General features: G+C 40.7%; 2 protein-coding genes across 7 annotated transcripts; both read right to left on the bottom strand.

Annotated features, from left to right (window-relative positions):
- Positions 1–2,382: 2,382 nt before the first annotated feature.
- Positions 2,383–12,608, bottom strand: LOC110745612 (potassium transporter 6-like). 6 transcript variants are annotated; one of them, XM_088253168.1, is made up of 13 exons: positions 12,558–12,608; positions 6,965–7,062; positions 6,802–6,854; positions 5,864–6,086; positions 5,540–5,782; positions 5,348–5,401; positions 5,161–5,230; positions 4,912–5,048; positions 4,568–4,828; positions 4,407–4,459; positions 4,202–4,319; positions 3,858–4,112; positions 2,383–3,722 (listed from the first exon to the last, which is right to left on the bottom strand). In XM_088253168.1, exons 3-13 carry the CDS (start codon positions 6,835–6,837, stop codon positions 2,644–2,646), a joined length of 2,529 nt encoding a protein of 842 aa, XP_088109294.1. In that variant the 5' UTR covers positions 6,838–6,854; positions 6,965–7,062; positions 12,558–12,608; the 3' UTR covers positions 2,383–2,643. The 6 variants fall into 6 exon arrangements, with proteins under 6 accessions (XP_088109294.1, XP_088109290.1, XP_021801427.2 ...); XM_088253164.1 differs by lacking the exon at positions 4,912–5,048 and having other exon boundaries at positions 5,180–5,230; positions 12,558–12,605; XM_021945735.2 differs by lacking the exons at positions 4,912–5,048; positions 12,558–12,608 and having other exon boundaries at positions 5,180–5,230; positions 6,965–7,356.
- A 1,151-nt stretch (positions 12,609–13,759) lies between these two features.
- NFXL1 (NF-X-like 1) lies at positions 13,760–18,118 on the bottom strand. The gene is made up of 2 exons (XM_021945724.2): positions 17,756–18,118; positions 13,760–17,450 (listed from the first exon to the last, which is right to left on the bottom strand). The coding sequence occupies exon 2, from the start codon at positions 17,333–17,335 to the stop codon at positions 14,015–14,017; it is 3,321 nt and encodes a 1,106-aa protein (XP_021801416.2). The 5' UTR covers positions 17,336–17,450; positions 17,756–18,118; the 3' UTR covers positions 13,760–14,014.
- Positions 18,119–18,189: the final 71 nt, after the last annotated feature.

The following is an 18,189-nucleotide window of genomic DNA, read 5'->3' as shown; positions in this document are numbered from 1 at the left end:
GTAATATGTTAACATCTCCATGTAATCTTCATTGACAGTACTGTAAGGAATACAACAACGTACGTACGGTACGACGATGATCAATTGCAACTATATATATATATATAGTTATATATATAGTGCTTGCATGCTGGCTCATCGCCCTCCTCTAATACTAATTATATGCGTATATATGTAACACAGAAACATTAAGGTAGGAAGGATCAACTTCAGGACTTTCCAATGGTAAATAAATTATATAGGGCTCTTCTTCTTCTTTCTCAGTGCATGTGTGCATGGTGGAAGTAGTACTGCATATATTAAAGGCATGCATCCATATATATATATATATATTATTTTTTTTGAGAGAAGCATGCATCCATATTATATTAAAGAAAAATAGCTATATAGTAACAGTACGTACTGTTTCTCGCTAGTATCTCCGTACCAAGATGTGACTGAAGACTGGAGTTGATATATATATATATATATATATATATAAATTTGTTATATACGCTCAAAACTTCTGGTTTTGCTTATGCCTACGCTAACTTACTCCAACATCCACTTGCCCCACCTGTCCAAGGCAAGAATCATACATATGCAGACAGCGCAGGCCATCAACACACACACACACACACACATATATAAATATCTGTAGAGATAAGAGGAAGAGGCAAAAGGTGTGGACTGTTTTCCTCTATCGGCACAGTTGCAATTAATGGCTTTTGGGATGAATAACAAGCTGCGCATTAATACTGCTCTGGTTGCATTTATGCTGCTGCTGCTGCTGCTGCTATTCATCGTCGTATACGTAGCTGATGATGGTAAACATTATATATGGTTAACTCTCAAATTAATACTATACTTGTTGATCATGTTCATGATATCTAATTGTCAAAAACTTCTTAAAATTAAGTCCTGCAATTATTTATAACATGACATTCTTTTTCTTCTTCTTGTCACTCACGCGTATATATAGGTACAGGAACAGGAGGAGTTAATGACAAAGTTGCAAGTCTTGTTGAAGATGAAGCCGCCGAGACCAAAACTACCAAAACCAAAACCAAAACAAAGCAAGAGAATAATCTCATGAGGGGAGAAGACTTGGACTTACTGGTCATGGATTACACCCCAGCTAGAAAGAAGTCCCCCATTCATAACTAAATTATTATTTAATTATATAATATATATTATACTGAGAACTAAAAATATAAAAGTTTTATTTCTTAAACTATGTATTATAGCAGGGTTCAATAAGACCCGGGAAGGAATAATGTTGTAGTGCGGTCGTATTTATTTGCCACGACTATATATGTTCCATTGCATGGCAGAATTAAACTTTTCAATATATATCTATTTCTCATTTTCCTTAATTATTATCTGCTGCTAATTTGTGAGCCAGCCAATTAATTATACACTGACGTGACAGGCAATGATCAAGGATAGTTCTTTTCTGTGTTTTGAAATTGAAGGAGTTAGTTAGTCACCCAATTGCTTGAACTTAAAGATCCCTTTCCTCTATACTTCCCGCCCTTTTCTCTCTGGATTCGTTGTTTTTTGTTCTTTTGTTTTGTGTTGTAAAAGCAGTCGTCATGAAACGTTGCCGTCGCCATGATATAATTGTCGTTTTTTGGCCTATGTATGCAAGGATTTGGCTCCAATTGTCATCCTTCAATATAGATTTGGAGTTATGACGTGGGGATGATGCCAAGTTGCGTCGATTTCAAGTTTAACCAGTGCGGCACTATGAGTTTAGTCGGTGTGGCACTATGGCTCTCTTCAGGTTGCTCGAGAGAATGTGGAGTAGTGATCTTGTTTCTTAGTTTGTTTTAGTTTAATAATTCCCATGAAATCTTTAGGAGTTTGATGTGGTTTGTTTTTTGTTTAGGATTTTTTATTTCCTTTGGGCTTTTGGCTTTTGACTTTTGATACAGATTTGCTGTTTCTGTCTTTGTGCAGCAAATCTTTATAATATATTTGAGTACATGTGCTTATGGTTGTTGATTCAGGGATTTTAATCATTTTTTGGGTTATGCATGCGTATTCTCTCCAAATCAATTCAACTTGTTGTAACGTTTGGTAAGTGGAGAAGTTGGCAATGTGCTTCTTCCAATCCAAAACCAAGAGACCATAGATTCTGGTTGTTCACTGCCATCCTTCTTTTTTTATTATTGTAAATTCAAATAAAATGCTTCATCTTATTGTTACATTTGAAGGATTAATAGCTATGCAATTAGACTTTGCCATTAATTTATTTCCACAAGAATGTCTAATTTTCTGTTCTGTTAGGAAGTACTTTTGGATTAATAATAATAAAAACCTAACTGAAAATTGGAATCAAAGCCTATATATATATAGTTTGAAAGAGCAGGAACTTTGGTATTGAACAATTAGGCTTAATAAGTAGTAAGGCAGGCATGGATATATATGCATAATTCACCAATATGGACAGATTTTAGGTTTCATTGTATATTTCTTGTCAACTTCTTATATGGATTCCGAACTACTACAACAAGTTAAAAAACTTAAACTATAGAAGTGTTTTCTTATATATCTCCTCCTCTCATCTCCGATGAATTCTTTCCTGATTTTTATCCTGATTTTGTACAAATCATATTGCTCCTCTGCCCAAACGTCTGGCATGGCCTTACAATTAATGCTTTATATGCAACAGACCGTACCAACCTCGACAAGAGCGGCGTGAGGAATGTTGAGAGCAACTGGAGGCTCTCTGCAATTTTTATCACAAAACGCATAAGTCATGATCAGCAAGCTCTTCAACACGTCTGAGCCATGACGCACTGCTAAATGCACCTGCCCCAGGAAGTACGCTGTGCCACTCTCCCTTGCATCTATTAGTTCTTGCAGCTCATCCCTAACAGATGCTCGCATTTTCGGACTATTCGCAGGCAACATGAACCGCACCTTTTTTCTCATCACTGGACCCAAACCACTCTCCGATGCATCGCCCACCATTGGAGCTAGCTGAGTTTCAATATTGCTCACCAAGCCCACAGACTCCTCATCTGAGTTTGTTTCATTCAATGGAATCAAAGCGCTTCCATCAGCTGGTGGTTTTCCAACAACCACCATTCTTCCTTCTGATGAATTCATGGATTCAAACTCATTTTCTTCCATGGTAATGAACTCTCCGATTGAACTAATAATCTGTTCTTCAAAATTATCAGTGTCCCTAATAGGATCACAGTATCCATATCTCACAACACACCGATAAATCTTCAAATCTTTTGGGCCAACCCTGCCAATAAGATACCTCCGACTTGCTGGGACGTAAGGCATCGGTAGGGACTTGAACGACACGAAGATCAAAACTTGGTGAAATGCAGGAAGGTTGGTAATGAAGTGTGAGAAGAAAGCTGGAATTCCTGTCACTATATCAGTATAAATGAAACCAATGCCGGGAACCCTGGTAACCCCTAGGCCTGGGCTAATATCAGTAAGCCATTCTGCAGATACCTTGTTTTGTAAGTCAAATTCAAGCTTCTTCTTGGTTCCATAATGCCATGAAAGCATGACTGTCAAGGACAATGCCAAAAGGACAACCAAATACCAAGCTCCCTTGTGGAAATTCAACATACAAGCTGATACATACATCACCTCAATGGATCCAAAGAATATCAGACAGCAGACAGATTCAAACAAATTCTTCTCCCAGTACAGGGCAATTACGAGTGACATGAGACAAGTTGTTACGAGCATTCCAGAAATTACGGCCAAACCTGTGGGAGATTGAGCTATTAATATCTATCAGATAACAGCTATATGTAAATAATGAAGTTCCTAGAGAGTATGTCAAGGGTTGGTATACTGGTACCCTAGTACTAAAGAATACAGATACTGTTTGGAATGCATACCTGTGGCAGAACCAATTCTCATAATATCATGGAAACCAATTGTAACAGCGAGGCTTAGAACCATCAATAGCCAGTTGATATCAGGAATGTAAACCTGTCCATGTATCTTATCTGATGTATGAATAACTTTTACCCTGGGGAAACAACCAAGTGCTAGGCACTGATTTATGATGGAAAAACTGGCTGTTATGGTTGCTTGGCTTCCCACAACTGAAGCAAGAAGGGATAATGCTATGAACCAGTGGCGAATTCGGTCTGGACTTTCCAAAAACAATACATTCTTTATGTTAGATATCTAAAGTTGGCAGATGAAGCAACTAATAAAGAAAAATAAGTGTGCTTACGGGGGATGGATTCACTGAGATGATTGAAATCCGTAACATGCAAGTTTTTGGAGATATATGCAGCCTGGCCGGCATAGCATAAAACAAGGACTGGATAAATCAAGCATACAAATGTAATCTGCAGCAGGACACCATCCACAAGTTCATTTTAATTTCAGAACACACTTTGATATAAGATTCAAAGAATTTGAGATATATCAAAAACCTTGATCGATTTCTTTGTGAAATGACCTAGATCTGCAAACATTGCCTCTGATCCTGCAAAAGGTATGGTGTTTCAGGATCAAATGAAAACATCTGGTTCCGAATAAAATTACAACATTAATTAAAGATGGTAAAATGAAGCTCATGGGATCATAGTAAAACCTGCTACACACAAAATGATGCTGCCTAGTGACCTCCAACTTTTGATTTCAATGTTCTTAACAAATCTGTACATGTACATTGGAGAGACAGCATGGATAATTTGTTTGTTCCAGTGGAAAATGTTATATACACCGCCTCCACCGATAAATATCAGCCAAATGACAATAATTGGAGCAAAAATAAACCCAATTTTATGAGTCCCATAGTGTTGTAGTGTGAAGAGGCACACCAATATAGCAGATGCCGTTGGAACTGGTACATCTATGAAAAATACGATTCCAAGTGAATAAACAGATTAGCTAAGATATCCAAGTTATGACCAATATAGTAGATGCAATGGGAACCAGTTAAACTTTGGCCATCATGATTGACAGGCTCAGAATGTGTTGTGTTTATTTTCCAGGTGGTGTGTGTATTTCTCCTTTTAGTTTCTCCGGTTTCTTTGCTTTCCATTTTACTGGACATGTGTGCAAGAGTGCCTCTACAAAAATTATGTTGAGTTATCATGAAAAAAGTGTTCAAGCTTCTTCAGGTCACTGAACAGGAAACAACATAAGCAAAGAAGGTGGAACAGATGCAGTGGAACTACCTACTTGATGACAGAGTACTCACATTTCTCAAAAGCATTTGATATGGCCTCCTGTTTTCTTGGTGAAGATGAAACTGGTAAGAACCACAAGATACAACTTAAGTGTCAGAGTAATGATTGACTATATAGCTAATAAAGGATGATTGAAAGAAATATATACTTCTCTAATTGAAGTTACGGCTAGGTCTTACATAAGTGTGCCATATCTGACATTGATCTTTGAACACCTGATGAAACTGAATATACTGAGGAAGACAAAGACAAAGACAAAGAAAACGAATCATTCAAACATTTAATCATATCCGACATAAGTTTAATGCAGAAATCCAATTTTCTTAGAAATTTCTAATATTATTTAGAAAAATTGACGAGGAATGCCAAACCAGATAGAGCTGGGGTAAGCACCCCAACACCGATCGTCATGCAGGAACCGAACAGAGCAAGGAACAACATTAAATAGTGGCTACTTTTATATTTCTCAATGGCTCTTCTAGCCCTTGATTCCACCTTTATCTTGAAAGGACTTCCCGTCTCATAATGCATAACCTCATTAGCACTTGTGTCATTTGGAAGCAGACCCACTTTAGCATGCCTACACAGGAGTGAATACAAAGCAAAAGTACCACCTACAAGATGATAAAAGTGAAAAATTATTGCACAATCCTGGCACATAAATTCCTATCATTAGGAGGATAGTAGATAATTACCTTCTCCATTGTCATCCGCTCTTAATACTATAAAGGCATACTTGAGTAAAGAAATGATGTTAATAGTCCAGAAAATACAGGAGAATAGTTCATAAACAGTCTCCTCTGATTTGATATCTTCTGCATTCATTGTCCCAAAGACATATAAGGGAGCAGTACTCAGTTGACCATATATTACTCCAAGGCTCTGAAATGACAAAAGAAGTGTATGCTTCCATGTCTCCTGTATATTATATGAAGTCAAAAATTAGATGATAATAAGGTGAAGCTCATGATAAATGCTGCGCTTGTATCTCTATAGCTTTATTTTTCATTGTGGGGCAACACTAAGGCACTGATTGTTAACCTTGTATTTCTTTACCTGGAGTAAGCATCAAGAAGCAACTCAAATTGCAATTTCAATTGGTCGGGTAACTAATTAGGAGCATTTCAGCACAGGCACACACACATGATGATGTAATGTGTATGCATATGCATTTTTTTTTCTTTTTTCATATTGAGCATGTGATCTGGTGATCTGCAATCCCAGAATTGGAAACAGAAAAGTTGGTAAAACCCCAATTGATCAAATAAAAGAAGCTTATTTACGACACCAACCTAGGTGAAATGCCAGATATCGAGCTCCCGGTTGAAGACTAAATGCAAAAGGAAATATACTGTAAGCAGTACATATCATGGAAAGTTTGGATCTTGGCTTTTTTTCCTTTTTTGCTCTTCTTGGTAAAAGATAAAAAATTACTAGCTACAGAAATATCAGAGCAATACAAATCAACTAACTATAACAACCCAAAGAGAGAGATCATGGGTCAATGCTTCTGCAGGTTCATACATCCATTTAGTACCAAAGCAGGCAACTTTCTTAAAAGAAAAACAAATAAGTAAATAGATTATAAACAAAGTTTTGTACTTGAAAAGAAAAACAGAAGCTAGAAAGTAACCTTGAACTGGTTAGCAGAACCTAGCTGAGGATCCATGTATGATGTATGTATGTCTGAAAGGAGTAGACAGATTGGAAAGAAAAGATCAAACTGAATTCTAAAAAATGTGTATTGATTTATATATAAATAAAAGACAGAGAACTGGGAATGCCAAGCGACTTACACAATGCCTCGTACACGGAGTTCACAACGTAAAGGATTACAACTTACAGAGAAGAGAGAGAGAGAGTAGTTGATAGTTTTGTTTGAGGTGATACAATTGTTGTGAATTTGAGAACAAACTCAACTCACCCTCCCCTAATGATCTTGTTGTTGATGGACTTTGTGACAAACACAATTATGGATGAATCACACACACTACACATGAGAAACCAACCGAGCACAAAATGACACAAGAATTTATAGAGGTTCAGCAATTGCCTACATCCTCTTGGTGATCCCCTTGAGAAATTCACTAATGAAAGAATAAGTTACAACTTTGGTTTACAAAGAAACCCCCTTAGAACTCTATTCTCTCCCCAAGCTCTCTTTTCTCTCTCACCCCTTGCTCTACACTTTGATACACTAGAGAACTCTTAAGCCATGATTTACTTCTTGCATGCTAAACCCCTTTATATAGCCAAATATGCAAGAGTGTGAATGCAACCTCACACTATTCAAATGTTGGCTACCAAACTTAACCATGGATGGCTACCAAACATTCCACCATTTTGTGCCACCAAACAAGTCACCTATTTTTGACAAAGATGGCAAGCCAATATTTACTCACATGGGCAACTCCAAAATTTTTCTAGAAATGAGTCAACCATGTCATGCAATTTAGGTAGAAATCCATAGCACACAAAAAAGGACTTTGTATCCTTAGGTGAGCCAATTTTTCCAACAATCTCCACCTTGGCGAGCCTAAAACTCCATGTGGAAATCATTGCCTTTCAGGACATCTGTTATGTCTTGAGAATCGTCCTGATAACTCCCAAGAACTCCACCTCAATCTTTAGCATGGAACAAGATTGAGCAAGCTCAAACAATGTTTGAACTTTGCTGCTGTGACTGGCTTTGTTAGACAATCCGAAGCATTTTCAGTTGTATGAACCTTCTTTATCATGACGTCTCCATCGTTCACCCAATCTCTTATCCGGTGGTATCGCACATCAATGTGTTTGGACCTCCCATGGAACGCTTGATTCTTCACTAAGTATATAGCACTTTGACTGTCACTTTGTATCACCACCAAGTCTTGAGCTATCCCGAATTCCTTTGCCAATCTCTTCAGCCATACTGCTTCTTTAGAAGCTTCCGTGAGCGCCATATACTCCGCCTCTGTAGTAGACAAAGCACTAACCGATTGTAGCACCGCTCTCCAACTAATCGGTCCTCCACCACAAATGAAGACATATCCTGTGGTGGATCTCCTCTTGTCTAGATCTCCTGCATAATCAGAGTCCACATACCCCAACACACATGCCTTTCCTTGTTGTCTTTCAAACAATATACCAATCCTCTTGGTGCCCTTCAAATACCTTAGAATCCACTTTGCTGCTGTCCAATGTTGTTTCCCTGGATTCGCCATGTATCTTGACACTACACTTACGGCTTGGGCTAAGTCGGGGCGTGTGCACACCATTGCATACATGAGACACCCTATCAAGCTTGCATATGGAACTTTGCTCATTTCTTCCTTCTCTTCATCCGTAGAAGGACATTCCTGCGCACTTAACTTAAAATGCTCCGCCAAAGGAGTAGACACAGGCTTGCAATCCATCATATTGAATTTTTCAAGTACTTTGGAAATGTACTTACTTTGTGACAACCATAGCTTGCCTGAATTTCTGTTTCTCCTTATCTCCATTCCTAGGATCTTTTGTGCAGGGCCAAGATCCTTCATGTCAAACTCCCTTCTAAGCAATGTCTTCAATTCCTGGATTTTTGACATATCTTTACATGCAATTAGCATGTCATCAACATAAAGAAGCAAAAAAATGATATTACCATCCTTGAATGCATGAGTGTATACACAGCAATCTGATTCACATCTTCTATACCCAATCTTCATCATGAAAGAATCGAAGCACTTGTTCCACTGTCTTGGAGATTGCTTCAGCCCGTATAAAGACTTTTTCAACCTGCAAACCAGATTTTCCTTGCTTGCTTCAATGAACCCTTGAGGTTGGCTCATGTAGATGTCCTCCTCCAAGTCCCCATGGAGGAAAGCAGTCTTCACATCCATTTGTTCCACCTCCATGTCCTTTTGAGCTACTATGGAGAGTAGTAGCCTTATAGAAGTATGTTTCACCACCGGAGAGAAGATTTCATCATAATCAACTCCCTCCTTTTGCAAGTATCCTTTGGCCACCAACCGAGCTTTGAATATGGTGGCTCCCTTCTCATGCATTGCTTCTTTCTTCCTAAACACCCATTTGCAGCCAATAACCTTGCGACCTTCGGGTTTAGGAACTAACTCCCAAACTGAGTTTTGGTGTAGAGATTTCATCTCTTGCATCATAGCTTCCATCCAACTTTCTCGTTCCTTGCTCTCAACAGCCTCTTGGAACGTGGTTGGTTCTTCTTCACTAGCATTTAAGGCATAGTGAACTGCGTCATTGTCCCATCCAAACCTTTGAGGTGGTTTGATGGTTCTCCTGGGCCTGGACCGAGCTATAGATGATGGCTCCACCAGTTCTTGAGCCTCTTCTTCTTGAGTTTGTTGTTGTTGTTGCCCAGCATCTTCCTCCTCAGTGTCAGACTCCACCTCATCCTGAACGTCTTCAGTTGGCTGTTCTTGTGAAGTTTTCCTGGACACCTTCTTGAGCGGAACTTTAATGGTTGTTTCTTTCTCAACAACATCCTCCTTTGCATATGAATTCTTGACTTTGTTCATAGGCATGGTCTTCTCATCAAACACAACATCTCTGCTGAGTATCTTCTTTTGGTTCACTGGATCCCATAGCTTGTAGCCCTTCACACCACTTTCAAAGCCGATGAAAATGCATTCAAGAGACTTTGGCTTCAACTTGGATCTTTCATCACTAGGAATAAGTGCATATGCACTGCATCCAAATACCTTAAGATTAGTATAATCAATTGACTTATTAGACCATACCTCCTCTGCACATTTGAACTCAAGATTTCTTGACGGCGATCGGTTAACCAAATAAGTAGCGTGGTTAACTGACTCCGCCCAAAATGATTCGGGCAATCCTGCATGAATCCTCATACATCTCTCACGCTCCATGAGAGTTCTATTCATCCTCTCTGCAGCTCCATTTTGTTGGGGCGTCTTCTTCACGGTAAAGTGCCTCTTAATGCCTTCGTTTCTGCAAAACTCAAGGAACTTGTTATCTTTATATTCACCACCATTGTCACTCCTTAGGATCTTGATCTTTCTTCCGGTTAGGTTCTCAACTTCTGCCTTCCACTCTTTGAATTTGGTGAAGACCTCAGATTTCTCCTTCATGAAGTAGACCCAAACCTTCCTGGAAAAATCATCCAAGAAAGTCACGAAATAGCGAGCTCCACCCATTGATTTAACCGGTGATGGCCCCCATACATCCGTGTGAATATAATCTAGCACACCTGTGCTTTCTTCCTCTTTATCTCGCTGCTTGAAAGCTACTTTTGATTGTTTTCCCATGGTACAGAATTTGCAGAACTCCAGCTTGCAGCTTTGAACACCTTTTAACAACTTTCTGTTGTGTAGTTCCTGCATGCCCCTCTCACTCATGTGCCCTAGCCTCAAATGCCAAAGCTGAGTTTCATCCTCCGAGTCCTTGCTTGTGGATACAGCTGCTCCACCTGTAATTGTTGTACCACACAATCTATATAGACAATTAGGTTGAACTTCTCCCTTCATAACCACAAGTGAACCTTTTGAGATTATGAGTTTCCCTCCATTAGCTTTAATTGAATAACCATTCTTATCAAGAGTTCCAAGGGAAATGAGATTCTTACGCAACTTTGGAATGTGTCTTACCATTCCAAGCGTCCTAACAGCCCCATCATGCATCTTCACCTTGACTGTACCGGTGCCTTTGACTTTACAAATTGAGCCATCCCCCATCATAACTTCACCACCTTCTTCTTTTTCATATGTGTCAAACCACTCCTTGTTTGAGCACATATGGTATGAGCACCCGGAATCCAAAATCCAATCGGAAGAGGAATACCTTGAAGAATTAGCAAATGCATTAGTTTTAACATTGCCATTAACACATAAAAGCTCACCATCACTTTCTGTGACTTCCTCAGCTGTGTTTGCTGCATTCTTCCCTTTGTTCTTCTTCTCCTTCCATATGGGGCAATTCTTTTTCCAGTGCTCCTTTGACCCACACTCGAAACAACCTTCTTTTGCCTTGGATTTTGACCTTCCTCTGCTGCCTTTCTTGCCTTCACGCCTCTTTGAACGGCCCCTCTCTTCGGTCTTAGCAACTAGACCTTCACCTTGAGGGTTTTCTCCTGAACGTTGGGCCATCCTATGGTGCGTCATGATGTCTTGCACCACCGGCTCAAAATCCAGAGTGACCTTCCCGAACATAAGAGTAGTTCGAAAGTGTTTATAGGATGGAGGTAAGGATGTCAACAACATAAGAGCTTTATCCTCCGTACTATAATTAACTTCCATTCTCTGCAAGTCAGCAACACATCTATTGAAACTACTTAAATGTTCCATTAGATTACCTCCCTCCTCCATCTTAAGATTTAGGAGTTCTTCCTTTAGGAAGAGTTTGTTGGACAGCGACTTCCCTGCAAACATCTCTTCGAGCTTCTCCCATGTTTGCTTCGCTGTATCCTTCAATACGTTGATGAGCACCTCATCGGAGAGGTAGTTTTCGATGGCTCCTCTGGCTAACTCGTCAAGTACTACCCACTCATCATCTGTCATACCTGTTGGCTTCTTTTCCTTGCCCACCAACACAACATGGAGATGTTGTTGTGTAAGGGCTGACTTCATCCTCCTTTGCCAAAGCGTGAAGTTCTCCTTCCCTGTGAAGGGCTTTAACTCCACCTTCATGTTGACAGATTGTGGCAGCCTCTGCAGCATAGAGCTACTTTCACCTTCAGCTTCCTTGTCACCTGCCATCTTCAACACTCTAGCAACTTGCTGCTTCAACACAGCTCTGATACCACTTGTTGTGAATTTGAGAACAAACTCAACTCACCCTCCCCTAATGATCTTGTTGTTGATGGACTTTGTGACAAACACAATTATGGATGAATCACACACACTACACATGAGAAACCAACCGAGCACAAAATGACACAAGAATTTATAGAGGTTCAGCAATTGCCTACATCCTCTTGGTGATCCCCTTGAGAAATTCACTAATGAAAGAATAAGTTACAACTTTGGTTTACAAAGAAACCCCCTTAGAACTCTATTCTCTCCCCAAGCTCTCTTTTCTCTCTCACCCCTTGCTCTACACTTTGATACACTAGAGAACTCTTAAGCCATGATTTACTTCTTGCATGCTAAACCCCTTTATATAGCCAAATATGCAAGAGTGTGAATGCAACCTCACACTATTCAAATGTTGGCTACCAAACTTAACCATGGATGGCTACCAAACATTCCACCATTTTGTGCCACCAAACAAGTCACCTATTTTTGACAAAGATGGCAAGCCAATATTTACTCACATGGGCAACTCCAAAATTTTTCTAGAAATGAGTCAACCATGTCATGCAATTTAGGTAGAAATCCATAGCACACAAAAAAGGACTTTGTATCCTTAGGTGAGCCAATTTTTCCAACAACAATTACTACTACTTCTAACCTTACCAATAAATAAAGAAGACGGTCTGTTTTTCTGTTTTTAATTTTTTTAAATTTGTGGTTTGTGGAGGGGGATATTTTTATACCGGTAGTAGAGAGGGAATGCCGGACTGAAGGCGACGCCTATGATTTTGAAATAAAGAGTATGAGGAGTTTATTAAATTTATTATTATTTTAAGAAATGCATTTGTATTTAATTGATAAATGATAGAAGGCAAATCACATCCACATGGCTTTCCGTTTGGAGTTGGTGTTTTGGGTAGGAACCGCCCACATGTTGTGTGAGCGATTATTGATTTTGCATGTTTCCAACTTATGGACTAGTACTTTGTCCAACTTGACTTTAGTTTGCTGATCAGACTCTCTAACTTATAACGAGCGGAGATAATATTATTTTGCTATCTTTAAACGCAACCAATCAAATTAGTCAAAATCATCCAATCAATAATGAATGAAAGAAAATGAAAGAAAGGGATCATCTTTCGTTCTTCCGGAGCCCAAAAACTAGTCAAACCAAGAAAATAAAATAAAAAAGTTGCAAACTGCAGAACATCAGAGTTCGCATAAATCATAATTTATAGGAAAAGTGAAGACTTGGATTAGATGTGTGTCATCAATAAACCATGTCTAAGAAATGCAATTGCGAGCAACCCACTAACTGGATTCTGCGATTGATATACAGTGGAAGCAAATAATTAATTCCATGCAGCTATCTTTAAACCCACTTCCTCACCTCACAATTCAATTTCAAACCCCTATTGCAAGTTTCCAACGAGATCCAAATTCTCTTTGACAAGTTAAAAGAAGACAAAAACTAGGAATATTAGGTAGAAACCAGCTAACGAGGTCTAGTCTAGTGGAAAAAAGCCTTGACTTGCAAACCATAGGTCTCAAAGTTCGAATACCCAGCATCATAGTTGTGTGTGAGTGAGAAATCCCACCCCCCCTGTAGTTTAAACTATAGCTTGTACTTTAAAATAAAACATGGAAACCAGAAATTTTGACTGTAGCTTTTAAAACCATAGCTATATAGCTATATAGCTATATACTTCTACCCTAATCAAAATTGACCATTTACAGAATCATGTTCTCCCACACAGCAGCACTAACAACACACGCTGCCTCCACAAGTAAGCTGCTGCAGTCTACAATGGGAGATATCAAAGCAGATAATAGAAGGCAATAAAATTTTGGCGGCAGCCCAACTAAAATCCAAAAAGGATTCTATTTGAACCAAAAAGTCACTCAAATATGGATAAAAGAATACTTTCATGACAACGATAAAATTGTGGAGCTAACTGAACGTCCCTTTGGGTTTGGGCTAAAAAACGATTCACCCAAATGCAAAAAATAAAAAAGCCAGGGTATTTGATTTACTACCAACCCCCCTTCCGCCGGTACTAAAGTTATCAAAATATTGATCAATTGCTTCATTCTATCTTTTTATTCATAAGCCTTCTCCCAGTCATCAACCACTTCAGATGTATCTGCAATATTTCCTCCATGCTGCTGCCCTGCTGAAATCGAACCACTTGCATTTGATTCCAAAGCCGGATTTAAACCACTCAAAGACTGTTTTCCAGTGTCCTCAATGCTAGGAGATACAGAAGATGAACCCAAAGCTACATCACCGTCTAGTACACTCCATCGATTTAGTGAGGCAGTGATTGGAGCTTCTTTTTTCCACACAGATGCCTGCACATCCACGGAACCACCAGCCCACTCTACATCACCCCATGAATCTTCCCTCCAACCAGGCTCCCGAATAACAGCCTTCTTCCATGGATTGCCCCTCAGCGCTGTAGACACTCCTCCTTCCTTAGCTGTCCCCAATCCAGCCCAAGCATTAGAACCCGATGATGCCACAGATGCACTGCCATTTGAGAGAACGTTAATAGCCCCGTGATATAGTGTACCATTATCCAACCTCCTCATTGCGGTTGCTGCTCGAGCAGGATCATTAAATACAGCTAATGCATTCTTATCATTCAACCAGACTAACTCGCATTCCCCACCAAACCTCAAGACCAGTGCACTTATATCTGCATCTCTCGGCAGATCTGGGAAAGAAACTACAAGTCTGGGATCCATGTCTACTAAATGATCAAAAGCAGGAGGCTGGGGTGCATTCACTGTCGTTGTACCCTTAACCCCAATCACCCGAGCTGGGGTTTTGGATTTAGGTGTAACATGAACCACAATAAATCGCTTGGGCTCCCAACCAGCGGATTGAACTGCAAGCTTCCATCTTTCAGCAATCATCCTAACAACATCTCTCTTCTCCTTCAGCATTGGACAGAAAACATGAACTCTGAGGCCACTTGTAGGACCTCTGCTCTTGCCAAGCACCAAGTACTTGCATCTCTCCTCCACAGATAATACCCATTTGGCATCACGTCTAAAAAGGTCTGAAAGCAACTCAGAAACAGCAGAATTCTCACCAAAATGGAGTGCATCCAAGTTTGGAGAAGCTATATCAAAAGCATCTGCAAGAACCCGTTTCCGCTCCAACTTAGCACATTCATCATCACACATAAATTTCCTCTGTCCAAGTGGGATCTTCTTGCTCGTTGATTCGATTGGTTGAAGTGGTGCTGGCAACCTTTGGATAATAGAAGCTTCATACACAGTATCGGCCTTGAAACTAGCACTGCTGCCACCAGAGTCACAAGGAACATTTGCTGTTATCCGACCACAAGAACAAGTGATTGTGACGGGGAAATCACATCTGTTATCAGGACAAGGAGCATACGGGTGACATAGTGCAGTACATGTATGCCTGCAATCTCTCCTAGGAGCACCACATGTCTGTCCACAAGAAGTTTTTGTACCTGGTTCCACTGAAGAGGAAGTGTCACAGGGCGGTGGGTGACAAGTCCTGCCACAAGCATGCATACCACACTGCCTTGTCTTCCCACAGAGCTTGTTACATTTGATGTCCCTCGACCCACAAGGAATGTTCCTGAGGACGACATGCCCACCGATGCACTCCTTTGCCACAGGCACAGAACAAGGTGGACATTCTCCAAAGTGGCAGCTGTGAGAAGATGAATGCCCACAAGGCTGAGGGACTGAACATGGGAGCTGACATGATGGGGGAGGTGTACCACATGGCAATGGAGGAGGGATTGAAGTCCTCCCACATGCACAGGTTAAGTCAGTGAAGATTGTATCAAGGCAGGGAGGGCAGTGGCCACTGTGACAAAGTGATTCACAAGAATGCTGCCCACACCTTAACTTCTTCCCACAAGGCATAGAGCAAAAGTGAGGATCCCAATCCCCGGAGAGAACATTATTCGAATTAGAAAGAGGACAGCACCTCTCACTGCAACGGTGCCTTCCACAATTCTTCTTCCGCCCACAAGGCTTATCACAAGTAAACTTCTCAATCTCCATTGTGGTCTTAAAGCATTCCACAGTCCGAGAAGTTGATCCACAACGGCATTTCTGGCTCACTTTAACCAAACAAGGTGGGCAATCCCCAGTATGGCATACCTCTTGACACTGGTGCATCTCACACGGGAGGGACTTGCCACATATTTGTGAACAAGTTGGAACTGGATCCAAACAACTCTGTCGTTCCCCTTGCAAGCTTGTTTTCCCACAGTGGCATGTCTTAATCTTCGTTGGCATTAAATTGCACTCTCCACAGGGGCCTGGATGGCAAACTTCACCGCAGGCATGATTACCACAGCTAAGCTTTTTTCCACAAGTGGAACTGCAAGAGAAAACACCGTCTTCTGCTTTCACCTCTCCCTTCACAGTCATGTCTCCACAAAGAACAACCTCCACCTTTTTCTTGCAAAAGCAAGAAGCATCAACCAGAACCTGACAAGGATCACAAGGACCCACATGGCAAGTTCTCTCACAACGGTGACGCAAACAATCAAGAAGCTTATTACAATGCTGGCCACAAGTTAAAACAGACGTCCGGTCTGAGCATCTTGTGGTAATTACTTTCTTTCCACAAGGGCATAAACGTGGAGGGGCAAATGCTTTACAAGGAGGGCATGGACCTGGGTGACACTGCAAGACACAAACATGAGGGCAAAGATCATCCTTACTCACACCCCTGCCCGGGACATCCTTCTCAAGTTGCTTCCCGCAAGGCTCACCACATGAATGTGGTGTCAAATACAAATCTGAAGGCGGGTCTGTCCTTTTGCCACAAAAACAAACATAACGAATCTCCTTCGAGGATGTAAGCTGTACGTACTGACATCCAGGACACCGCCAATTAAATCCCTGATTCTTCCCTGCAGACATGTCGATAGAAGTGGGAGCTCGAGCCCATTTCTTGATGCAATTCAGATGGAAAATTGAGTAACAGCTTGAGCAAGACCAAACAGGTGCAGACCTCCTCACCATATCATAACAAATCATGCATTCAACAGTGCCCTTTGTCAGTTTATCCTGAATTTCTTGCACAAGCTGAGGTAAATTAGAGTCCTTCAATCTAACCTCCTCCTGATTCTCGCTCCTTCCCCTCTCCCTTCCATGGTTCATTGGCCGACCCATGTGACCTCTAGAAGCATTATTTCCTCTCTGCTGCTGCCGACTCTCTGATGGAGCAGAGCTATAATTGGGCTGTCCTGCATTCCCATTCGGGATGTTTGAATTGAAGCTTGGAGGTGGGTTCACGGCAGCAGTGGTAGGGTTGGATCCTCTTGGGACCCACTCTCGACGAGCGGGCTGAGCGGACTGAGGGGGCTGAGCAGGAAACCTGGACCTATCCCTTCGCTCATTTCGGACCTGAGAACTCATATTCTGCGAAACCAAAGAACCCTCAAGCCTCCTATTCTCCGACAGGGTGCCGAAATAGGCTGATCGAACCCAAACAAAGACCAAAGGGATTGACAAACACAAAAGTTTGCAGTAACTGCATCAAAAAGACAATTGAATCAGATTAGAATTCAATAATTAAAAAAAATCAACAAACAAAACCCTAAACATCCAGGAGTTTAGTAAACTAAAGCCCTACGGCCCATACCCATAGAGATGCACCAAAGTGAATTCTTAAATTTTGTCCGAAAACGAATTTAATTCGTATTACTTTCTAATCCTAATCAAGCTTGAAACTTTCCAACATTTCCGAATAAAGAAACAAAACCCTAAAAGCAGGAACAACTAAAAATCGGATTGAGAAGAAAACAATAAGAGATAAGAAAAACAAAGGCAAATTACCTGATCGGAGAGTCCCAAGTGATAAGAAACAGAGAGAAGATTTTCCCGCACTTTCTCTTGAGTATCTCTCTAGCCTTCCTCAGGTGTTAAAAATGCTCTCTCTCTTTTTCTCTTTTTCTCTTTTTCTTTTTTTCTGTTCTGTTGTTGTATGGTGGGTCCCTGTTTGTGTTTTTATGAGATGGATATTTTCGCAGTTGGGTTTGTCTCAGAAGGGAAACCGACCCAGACCCAGACCCAGAGAAGAAAGAGAGAGGAGGTTATATATAGAGAAGGAGAGAGAGTTGTGGCTTGGGGGTTACGAAAAAACGAAAGGGGAAGGCGGTGAGGGTAGTTCGTCACCGAAATCGCAATCGCGTGCTCTCTGACCTTTCGTTTACAGCCATTTGTATAAAGTCCTCTCCAAGTATTTGCGTGGTCGCCACACCACTGTGCCG

Source organism: Prunus avium, chromosome 5 (genome assembly GCF_965620075.1).
Source record: "Prunus avium chromosome 5, drPruAviu1.hap1.1, whole genome shotgun sequence".
NCBI classification, from domain to species: Eukaryota; Viridiplantae; Streptophyta; class Magnoliopsida; order Rosales; family Rosaceae; genus Prunus; species Prunus avium.
The sequence above is the reverse complement of the archived record's forward strand: the minus strand, read 5'-3'. Positions and strand labels throughout refer to the sequence as shown.